The 12,154-nt window shown below is 36.4% G+C and overlaps 1 protein-coding gene across 2 annotated transcripts in view; it reads right to left on the bottom strand.

The window, feature by feature from the left end:
• Window positions 1–12,154, bottom strand: part of Senp6 (SUMO specific peptidase 6) — an 83,160-nt gene that overhangs the window by 31,510 nt on the left and 39,496 nt on the right. For both annotated transcript variants that reach the window (XM_057766591.1, XM_057766592.1), the window contains one exon: window positions 3,912–4,054. In XM_057766591.1, the coding sequence (XP_057622574.1) occupies window positions 3,912–4,054 (143 nt within the window). The remainder of the gene's footprint in view (window positions 1–3,911; window positions 4,055–12,154) is intronic.

Genomic DNA, 12,154 nt, shown 5'->3' with positions numbered 1-12,154 from the left:
AAGGACACTCATTTGCATGCAATGAAGCCTAGGTTTGATTTTCAGTCCCACAAACAAAAAAGAAACACCCCAAGTGCTTGATTTCAATTTTACTTTCTACAATAAAGGTATATAAAACATACTTAGAAGAAAAGTACTTGGAAAGACAGCAGTTCCAGGTATTCTTTCTAGAAATATGATACTAAAACATAGTAAGGAGACCCATACCTTTCATCAGCTAAGACACACACACATCAAATTAACTGCAGCAATCAGAAACAAAACGCAATCAATGAACTGAATTAGACACTTAAGAATTCAGTGATTCAATGGTTAAGATAACAAACTTATATTCTCTTATAGAGAATCTGAGCTAAGTTCCCACGTGGCTCAAAATAGACTATAAAGTCTAGCTCCATGGAGATCGGACACCTCTAGCTTCTGAGGGCACCTGAAGCTACATACACACAGACACATACGCAAAATTAAAAATATCAAAAATAAAAATAATTGCAAGTGGAGAATGGTGACATACACCTGTAAGCACAGCACTTGCAAGGCTGAGGAAGAGTGAAGTGAAGGGCAGCCTGAGTTGCACAGTGAGACAACAGACAAGCATGCACATACACATGCACCACCGGCAAATGCAGCTGAGGATAAAGCTTACCCCTAGTTTGTATCTACTGCACCATGGAAACCCAAATCCAAATGAAACTATTAAAAATGAATTGCGAAATGAAACACTATCTAGTTTTCCTAAGGTATATATAACACTCCTTTTCTTCACTTCATTATTTTTGATTTTCTGAGAAAAGGTTTCATCAAGAAGCACCAACTGCCTTGGAAGTCACTGTGTAGATCACATTGATACTGTACTTGGGGCAATCCTCCTGCCTCTCTCTGCCTGATGAGTGATGGGATTATAGACTTGTACAGCTTAAAGTTTTACTTGTTTACATAAAGTAAAAATTTTCATGATGTAATTTCTTTATGAAAACAAAACTTGATTAAAACCTAATTTTGTTTCATTTAACTGGTCATTAAAAAACCTTGCAAAGTTAAATAAGTTCAAATTACAGAGTTAGTGGAGTAAATTGATACTAAGATTCTTTCAGCATGAAGTTTAATCCTCAAAACTCCAACAACACTACAAATCAAATATTGCATACTATGTCCCAGACTCTATACATGAAAGAAAAACCTTAATTAAAATAAGCCTGTCTCAAACAATGACATTCTTACTATGTATCCAAAACATGTTCAATAACATTAAATTCAAAGATCCTTCCCTTCCTTCCTCCTTCCTTCCTGTTTTCTTAAAAGCAAGCAGTGTTGAGTCTTACAGTCTTAAATGGAAAGATAAACCACTAATCTTGTTTGTTAATTAAAGATTACAAAGAGACCGTCTCCAATTTTTCCACTCTTTAAGGGGAAATGGGATCAACTGGCACAGAAGTAGAGTCAAAAAGGTCTTTAGGTTTCATAAAGCAGTTCTGAAGCAGTTTAAGCTCTGAGCTGGCAGCTTGGGGAGGAAGGATGTGGTGATGAGAAGGAACATCCCCCTCCCCCTTTCTCCTTTTAGGAGACACTAGCATGGTCTCAGCCAACTTTAGTTGGCAAGCAAGGAGACTGATCAACGGGAAAACTGAGTAAATACTTAAAAAATTCAGTAGGGATGAGAGTTGGCCAAAATGAATGACAATCCTACAAAGGGCAAAAGATAAACAATGAAATAAACTGTGCTTTCGCATACAGACACCCAGACCCAAATAATCACATGAAAACTACATTAATTAGAACACTGTTTGGTCAATGGCTCAGGTATATTCCTAGCTAGCTCTTACATCTTAAATTAATTTCTATTATTTTATATTTTACCACGAGGCTCATATCTGCTACCTCACATCTTGCTTCTTGGGTGGCTACATTGTGTCTGCCTGATTCTGCCTTCCTTCTCCCTGCATTTAGTTTAGTTTTCCCACCTAGCTATATTCTGCAGTGCCATAGGCCAAAGAAGCTTATTATCATCCAATTACAATAAAACATTCATAGCATACAGAGAGGAATTCCACATCATCTCCCCTTTTCTGTCTAAATTAGAAGCAAAGTTTTAACTTTAACATAGTAAAATTACATATAACAAAATAGGTATCAAGCAAGAATTACAATTACAATATTTAATCTATTTATATCTGGCAAAATTAAAGAAAATATTCTATCATCTATTTTAACTTTGTGAGTCTAAAGTTCAACATCTAATTTATCTTTTATCATAACTAAAGAAAACTATTTGCCTTCAAGTCCATCAAAGACCCCAGAAGGATATAATATTACCTAAGTATTCAGGAAGTGCATTGTAAGCAAGTTCCAAAACTCTAGAATTGACTTTTCTATAACAAGTTCCATAAATTCCATAACAAGTTTCTTCTATGGCCATCAACCTCTTAAATAACTGGTGCTGCCAGAAGCAGATGTGTCTCACTGTCAAGAAAAGTCTTAAATTCTTAAAAACTTTTAAATGTCTTTATTATGTAGGTCTTTGATGTATTGAAGATTATCTAACTGAAATATATCTCTGTATATCTAGAAAATCTGACTATCGTGACTACAAGATTGACTATTATGAATGACTATTAATCTATAATTTTTAATCATACATTACATTTTAAATGAGCTGTATAAACATAATACCGTAAACGAGTAGAAATATATATATAACAAAATTGACCTTAAATTTTATCAATAAACTGAAGTCCATATCAATGTAAAGCATTCATTTCTATATCACATCTCATATCCTTTTTTTTTTTAAGAAACTGATTGACTGTGACCATTGACCACTTAAAATCAATTCTTTTTAAATAAAAACAAGCATTATAGACAATCATTTTAGGAATTTGAGCATTGTTTTCTCCAAACTGCTTCCTAATATTTGTTGGGTAAAGTTTTTTAGGGGGTCATGGAGACAGGGGTCTTGGCCCATCAAATCACACTAGCCTGGAAAGAATCCACAGGTTCCCATCCTCTGTGAAAACAAACATTGAATCTCTTTTCCAAAGTCATATACCCTTAGACTCAAATTTTGAAGTCAAGATACCCTTAAAATATATATGTTGGTTTAGAAGTCCCCAAAATCAAATGTCTCTCTGCAGTTAGCTCATTAACAGCCAAAAAATTAAAAGAAAACACAATGGTGATGTGGGAAGGTCACAGTAGTATACAAAATTCAGATTCTCTGTGTATTTTCCATCTTTATATGGCTTTTTAATATAACTTTTACTATCTCTTTAAATACTTTGTTTTATATAACTGTTTCTATAATTGTCTATACCCATTTTCTTTTTGTTTCTAAAGCCTATCAATGTTTTTTTTAAACACACTGTGACCCATTGGGAGGTTTATTTTTATCTGAATTTGTCTTTATTGCATATCTATAATCCTTTTTTGATCACTGTTGTGAACTGTTAAGCAGGCGTGGCTAGGACCAGAGAGCAGTCACTTTGGCTGTCAGTTCCACCCTGTTTAGCTTTCCAACATGGCAGAGGTCCATTTACCACCCACCAGCTCTGGGAGCCATGTTTACCACCCCAATTCTGAAAAGCAGTTGCCTGCAAACCCCATCCAAGTGCTCGACAGAAGGACCTCTAAAAAGATCCCTCCATTCTACCAGCATGAACCAGGAAGTTTCTTAAAGGAGTTGTGCATCTGCTCACCACCAGCAAACAGAGCCTATCTGAAAAAAAAACTGCAGCTACCAAGAAGCTACATTTGGCTTCCATTTATGGGGGGGAAGAGGGGTCTGGAAGCCCTCTTATTTTTTTCTTTTTTAAGTTTTTCGAGGTTTGATATGGATCCATGCCAGTGAGTGCCATTTGTACACATACACAGTCATAAAATTAGATTTTAAGATAGTAATAAAGTTCTCTACCTACCTCTAAATGGGTCAAACACTTCTTTGAAGCAGGGGAAAGTGGAGATAACTGATAGGTACTACAGTGCCGTTTCTGCTGTACTTTCCTCTTAATTTCAGGCTCTATATATGATTCCGACTCTTCTGTTTTCTTCATTATACGATCTAAAGGAAACAGGAGTGAAAAGCACTGAACTTAAAGTTATTAAGTTCTTCATGATCTTTGTTATAGAAGAGTTAAAGTCCATATTTTCAAACATTAATTTTTTAGTTAAAATGGGATAGTGTGTAAACATGTATGATAAAGAATGATCAGAGGCTAGTGGGCATGAATTTGATTCTCAGGACCCACATGATGGAAGAAGAGAACTCCTGAAAATTGTTCATTAATGACTTGTTTACTAACATACCAACATGCACATTCACAGTCACACACATACATGTAAAAAACAAAACTCAAAACCTTTAAGACTAAGGCAGTAATGTCCATGCTACTCTTACCTGGTTTTCCCTTCTCAAGATTTCTACGCTGCAGACTACTTCATTAGTATGGCAACGTTTTATTCAGTTGAAATAAGGCAACAAACATACTATACTAAACCACAGATGCCCTTTCCCCCAACTTAGCTTTGTTCTTAGATTACTAACAAGAAAACAGAAATTCAAATATTTGCTATAAAGATTTAGATAAAGAACTGACCCTTAAGCTATTTGTAGATGTTTTTGTGGTAGTGGTTGTTTGGGTATGTATTATTCCCCTAGAAATATGAGAATTGTCTTCATTATGTTTCAATGTAACTGCTCTATTGGCACACCCTCGACTTTGCTAAATAATTCTAATACTTCTTTTTTTATCTACCCCCTTTTGAGATGAGGTCCAGCTATGTTAACCTGGCTAGCATGAATTCACTACGTAATCCAGACTAGCCTTAAATTTGTGTGCTTTCTTCTGCTTTTGGGTCCCAAATGTTACAGCAGCCATATACCACCATATCCAGCTTCCTTTTCTCTTCTGAAGTTTTCAAAACTTCATGAACAAGCCAGCCTTGTTTCTCTGTTTCTTCTCACAGAGGTTCATTTCTCCAGTGCAGTTTTATTCTCTCTCATATGTTCCTCTCCTTGAAGCAACATCTACTCAATTTACCTGATGAATCCACATTCTTCTTTGCTAAGAAACTGCCTTTATCCCACCCTGGCCAATTAATCAATCCATAGTTGCCATGGTACCCAATTTGTATTTATAGTAGCACTCATTAAATAATAAAATACTTGCTTGTTACTAGTCTATTGTTTTCAATATGCCTATGAGAAATAAGGTTTTTCTAGATGGAGTTTCTTTGTGTAACAGCCCTGGCTGTTCTGGAACTCACTTTGTAGACCAGGCTGGCCTCGAACTAACAGAAAGCTGCCTATCTTTGCCTCCCAAAAGCTGGGATGTATCCTACCACCTGGCTGTGTCACCACCACCTGGCTGTCATATATTTTTTTAACACCCAGAAACTACGAAAGACAAAAACTAGACAAGTATTTAGCATATTAATGAATTGCATGAAGACAAAACTATATGATGCATTTAAATATGAAATTAGTGAGGTGTGGTGGTGCATGCTTTTAATTCCAGTACTTGGGAGGCGGAAGCGGGGGAATTTAGGGGAAGAGATGCTGTTTCTATATGACCTTTGAAAATATATTACCCTTTACTATACAGATAATGAGCCATGCATACATAAACTTAGAACCTGAAGCCTTAGCCTACAGCCAAAGGACATAAAAGACAAAAAGACAGAAAAAAACAAAACAAAAAAAACCTATCAAAGTTTTACACTTATATTACACACAGAAACAAGCTAGTCTAGATGCTTTAATAAGGGATAGTTTACTTTGCTATTTCTTTTGTTTTTGTTTTTTTCAAGACAGGGTTTCCTGTGTCTTTGGAACCTGTCCTGGACTCTGTCCTGGAACTACTTGCTCTTGTAGACCAGACTGGCCTTGAACTCACAGAGATCCTCAGGCCTCTGTCTCCCAAGTGCTGGGATTAAAGGCGTACACCACCACCGCCCGGCTTACTTTGCTATTTCTAAACAAATTTTCACTTTGTGGAAATTATATTATAGTGGAATAGCTATACTATTCCACTTTGAGTAAAAAAGAACACAGACTTTTTTTTTAATCAGAAAGTACATAAATAGGTGTCCAGAATATAATGAATTCCTTGTAAGAATTAATTTACAGCAAAGTAAGTCTAAAAACATGGCCCTCAACAGGATATGGGTTATGAGTACCTGAAAGGCCAAGGCAGGGAAATCGAGCCCAGGAATAAACAGACCAGACTGAGAAACACAGGGCGTGCCTCAAAGGATTCCTCAACTCCTTTAAACAACAAATCTGCTTCAGATTTGTTTTATTTTATTTTGAGACAGGTCTCACTATGCAGCCCTGGTTGACCATGATCTTGCAGAGTATTGGGGTTAAAGGCTGTGACACCAGGCCCCACTGAGATTTCTTTTTATTAAACTCAATTATGAACATAAAGGAAAATCCACAATAAAATATAAAAGTTTCATTAGATTTTATAAACTGAACACAAGATCTGTTCACATTACTCAGTTCAAGTATGTATTGGTTTTCTGGCAAATGTTTCATAAATACAAATAATATTTAATTAAGTACAGTGTAACGGTATGCATTCTATTTAAAATAAGTATATGGCCTTCTCTTTGTATCTGAGAGGGGCCTAATAACAGGATTCCTTAAGACTACATTTTGTAAATAAATGCTTGTTACCTGAAAGAAATAGTGTAGTATACTTACATAATCTATACATATCTGTCTCTACATCACTTCTAGATTATCTATGTTACCTAACATATTCTATAAGCTATGTAAAAGGTTATCTTACTATGCTGTTTAGTGAATCAAAACAAAACAAAGGGGTATATGTTCAATACACTTTAATTTTCCATAACATACTTATAAGTATATACTTTAACTTATACTGTTAAATGTATGCTTTTGCAGAACCAAAATTAAGTATTAAGATCATGACTACCATACAGTGTGATTAAAGCAGATGGTACTGTGTTCATTAGCATCACTAAAAAGAAACAAGACCCAGATACCACAACTAAAGCAGAATTCTGTTTTTTTAACTGAAGTTATTTGGAACTGTGAACTGCTGTAGGGCAAAATTCAAATACCTGTGCTCTTAAAAATCAACAAAGCTATGACTAAAGAAGTGATTATAATATTCTAATAATGGAAAAAAATAACAAACGTTCATGGAGATCAGTATTCTTAAAGGGTGAGAACAACAACTCCTCTTTTTAGATGGGGATTACTCTATTCATTCTGAGGGTGAACTTAGTGAGGACTCCTAGCAATGGAGGATACAAAACTTGAAGTGGACATCTTCTATAATCATGCAGGGTTTCCAGCGGGAGGACTGGGACATCAACCCGGCCACAAAACTTTAATATACATTCTGTCTTGACTGCAAGGTGTGTTGAGAAAATGGTGACCTATAACTTGTGTTGAGGATCTAACCAATGAGTGGTCTAATTTGAGACCCAAACTATGAGAGGGAACCTATGCCTGACACTGCCCAGATGACCAGGAACACAAGGCTGCATAGCCCAGAAACCTAGGGTAGAATCAAATACAACTGGTCAAAAAATAAGTAATAGATGAAACAAAATGATTACTAATGATGTTCTGCTATACTCAAAGAATGAAGCCTAGCCCATTCACTGTGTCCCGCAGCTGATGGGATCTGATGGCGAGACCCAAGGCCAAACATTAGACAGAGAGAGATTGCCCAGGTTTCCATTAGGCCCCTCCCCTCAGAGCTCAGAAGAGGGGGAGGAAGCATTGTGGGAACCAGAGGGGTAGAGGGCACTGATTGAGCAGAACTTGAAGAATAAACTAAGCAAGGTTTGTGAGAGGTCAGAGACTAAATCAGCAACCCCAGAGCCTGTATGGGACTGTGCTAGGTTCTCTGAATTTATATTATGATTATGTAGCACAGTCTTCTTGTAGGACTCCTAACACTGGAAAAGGGAATTAAAAGGGGATTGTCTCTGACTCTTTGCCTGCTCTTGGGATCCTTTTCCTTCTACTGGGTTGTCTCACCCAGTCTTAAAGTGAGTCTTTGCACCTGGTCTTATTGCATCTTGTTGTGCAATAATTTGGTTGTCTCTGGGAGGTCTGCTCTTTTCTGGGGGAAAACAGAGCAAAGAATGGATCGCGAAAAATGGGGAGAATGGGAAGCTGTGGTCTGGGTGTACTGTATGAGAGAAGAATAAATAAAAAAAATTTAAAATTTATAACAGCAGTTGATACTTATCAAGTAAACTATTCTATATAAAGATACTCAAATAAGCTGTTAGGGTCCGCACATCACTCCACAAAGACCACCACTCACACATGCAATCTGCAAGAGTGTTTATTTCTTGAGAACAAATTCTGTATCTAGGGGTCAGCCACACAACAATATGGCAGCAACCCTGAGAGAAGCTCACAGGCTACTTTTATACACTGTGAGGGCAATTACACGGACAGTTAGGTCATCTCCAGCAAACATGATTGACTAAGCAAGCAATGAATACACTAGTTTAAATTTGATTGGTTGTCGCACCTTTGGACATATCAGGGCAAGCCCGAACATGTATCAAAAAAAGGAGGGCGTTACTTGCAGGATCTGCCCTTTTCTGATAGGTTGGCTCTAGCCTTCCAATTCTTTTTTCAAATACAATTGATCATACTTGCTGAATCTGCAGGCATATACTCCAAAGCTATGGAGGCTCACTGCACAGGGATAGAAAGGCGAGATTAAGTTTTAAGATACTAAAATAGACCGGCTGAACATGAGAGGACACTTTCATTCTGTACATGTGAATTAAGGAGTGATTTATCAGCTGACTGTTGTAATCCTAAGATTTAACTGCATGAAAATGTAGTTAAAATGTACATATTAAAAGATAGCATATAATGTCAATATTTCTAAACTTTTAAGAGGAAGACTAAAAACAGTTGCAAAATGAAAAGAAAGCTTAAGAAACAAAATGAAAAGCAGAAGGAAAATGAGTGTTTTTAATGTATCATATAAATGTGATCTTATATGCTTGGAAAAATTAATATCAAACAAAACAACGAATCCAATGTGCTTTAACAAAACCTAAAAAATTAGTTAATAGTTAATAAGTTTTAACTTTTTATTATAAATGCTACCAAAGGGTATACTAAAACTCACTATTTTTTTTAAAGATTTACTTATTTATTACATGTACAGTGTTCTGCTTGCATGTATATTTCAGGCCAGTAGAGGGCACCAGATCTCATTACAGATGGTTGTGAGCCACCATGTGGTTACTGGGAATTGAACTCAGGACCTCTGGAAGAGCAGTCAGTGCTCTTAACCTCTGAGCCATCTCTCCAGCCCTAAAACTCACTATTAAATATATCCTAAACTCAAAAATGGGAGCAAGTAGAATAATAAGAACTTAAAGCAAGAAAGACAGCTTAGAGGTAAAGGTGTGTGCTGCTAAATTCAATCCCCTGAGCCCACAAGGTAGAATACACAGGCGAGCAGGGCTGTCTTCTGAAATCCACACATGGGATGTAGCACTTGTACTACACGCACACACACACATGCACTCATGTGCATACACACACATACCAATGAACTAAATAAATAAATGTAAAAAAATCATCTTGATATCAAGAACCCAAATTCTATTTAAATTGTAAAATTCATTTGATGCTGCTGGTGGTAACTTGTAATGTGTTTGAGTGCAGGTGTTGGGTGGTAGTTTTGGAGTCAAGTCTTTCTTCCACCTTTGAGTGAGGGACCAAACTCAGGTTCTCAGATATAAGTGCTCAAGCATTTTTACTCACTGTGCCATCTTGTCAGTACCACAGTGATTTCTTTTAAAGACAAAAGTATTCCAGGAACTATGCTAGAAACTAATGACACACAATCTCCAAAGAAAACAGTAAAATTGCACGTGATCTCCATGCAGCACTATAGCAATATTATGCTAGTACCACAGTTTATCCTATAACCAAGCATATATCTACCTGCCTAATACAAAAGTGGCTGAAAATGGAAGGCTCCATTACCTTAATATAATTAAAAATAAGAGGTAGCATCTCAATATAATTTTTCCTTACTCTCAAGATGAGTACAGCCTTGGTTGGAATTGTTCAATTGGTAGGTCAAGTGCTTACCTGGCATGCACAAAACCCTGGGTTCAATGTCCAGCACTACAGAAACCAAGAGTCTATATCTGGGATACAAGACTCTCTTAAAAATACCTCTCCCCTTGACAAAGTTTATAATTTAAATTTGCAAATATTAACCTGAAATTTAAATACTGCCCATAAGGACTTACAAATAACAAAGAGTATAACTTTCCTGAAAATAAATGAAGAAAACAGAAAATTATTAGACAAGAATCAAGTAATAACTGTTGTATGAAAAAGAATAAAAAATGAAGAAAACAGAAAATTATTAAACAAAAATCAAGTAACAACTGTTGTATGAATGAACAGCTTCATTAGGACCCACTAATGAAGCTATGGATGCAGTGCAATTCTATAATACCAGAACTCCAGAGGCGTAGACAGAAGGATTTGGAACTTAAAGTCAGAATTTGACATAGCCAGTTTGAGGTTGAGTCATATGAGGCTTTCTGAAAAGTTCAACACCATCCCCCAAAACAATCACCAATGAATGATAAAGTCAGAATCTGCAGTACCTCAGCATTATCAGAGAACTTTACTAAGTACCAAAGGGAAAACAGTAATTTTGCAGTGAAGAAACCATGGAGAAACTACTATATAACAAAGTGATCAAAACTAACATCACCAGTAACCAAACACATTAAAATCATGCAATACCTGATATAATGCACTAAAAAAGCACATCATTTCTGTGCTGTGAAAAAACAGCAGAGATAGTCTTAGCATCATCATGAAACACAAACCAAGAGGCACTACAAAAGCAACTCCCCTGAAGTCATCAAAATTATCCAGAACTAAAAAAACAACTAATTGCAATGTGGGAAAGGCATCAATGAAAAACAGGTTAGTTCTGAACAAGCTCAACAACCTTAGCAAATAGTCTTATAACAGACAGACCTATAGTGGCATATGCCATGAATCCCATCATTCAGAAGGCTAAGGCAGGAGATCACTAGTTTGAGCTAATGCAGATTATATAGAGTATTATGGAGGCTTGACTTATGTAATGAGGTCCTGTGTCAAAAAGCAAACAGAACCCCAATAAACAAACAAGGAAATACCTTGTACTAATCTTTACTTTTGACAAAAGTATTGATTTAAAAGGTATGACAATTATGAGGTTTCTATGTGGACCAGACTGGTCTTGAACTCACAAAAGTCCATCTGCCTCTACCCAGAGAACTAGGATACAAGGTGTGTACTACAGGGCCCAGCGGACTGAATATTGATGAACATTAATGAGTGTTGTTGGGTAAACTAAGTATTCTAACATACTGGCTAAATGACACCTAAAATATTACTAGTGAGTCTAATCACTTTGTCACTCTGTAACACATCTGTCAAATAGAGATAGTATTCGTATTGTTCTTCTCGCAAGATCAAAGTACCTTTGTACTGAGTAAGAGATTCGGCATTAAACAGACCTGGGTTTCAAACCAGCTGCCATAGCTATCTCTGTAAGCCTGGGCAAAGAAGTCAATGCTTCTATGGCACCATTTGCTCTTCTCTATAAAGTAAAGGTATAAAATTTAGAGGGATCTTTCACAAGAAAGAGGATATGAGTACGTAATAAATATAATGCATTTGACTTAGCAAGTAGAATGGAATCAGAGTTCAATAAAGAATGGAAGTGTAACCGGGCAGTAGTGGCGTACACCTTTAATCCCAGCACTCAAGAGGCAGGGGCAGGCGGATCTCTGTAAGTTCGAGGCCAGCCTCGTCTACAAGAGCTAGTTCTAGGACAGGCTCCAAAGCCACAGAAAAACCCTATCTCGGAAAAAAAGGGGTGTGTGTGTAACAGAATGGACATTGAAGATGGTCATTATTGCTAAACTCAATTTATTAACGTAATTATGCACTGTAAAGTATAATAATTCAAATTTCAAATGAATAATACATGATAATGAAAAATGATGCAGCTGAGCATTAAAGTTTTTTACTTACACAACAGAGGTATACTCAATGCATGTACAAAAGTTTGGCACTAGGAATCATCATGTTTAAAAACAAGCAAAGCCTTGCCTA

This window comes from Chionomys nivalis, chromosome 4 (assembly GCF_950005125.1).
Source record: "Chionomys nivalis chromosome 4, mChiNiv1.1, whole genome shotgun sequence".
In the NCBI taxonomy this organism is placed as follows: domain Eukaryota; kingdom Metazoa; phylum Chordata; class Mammalia; order Rodentia; family Cricetidae; genus Chionomys; species Chionomys nivalis.
Note: the sequence above shows the minus strand (reverse complement) of the source record. Positions and strands in the feature narration are given on the sequence as shown.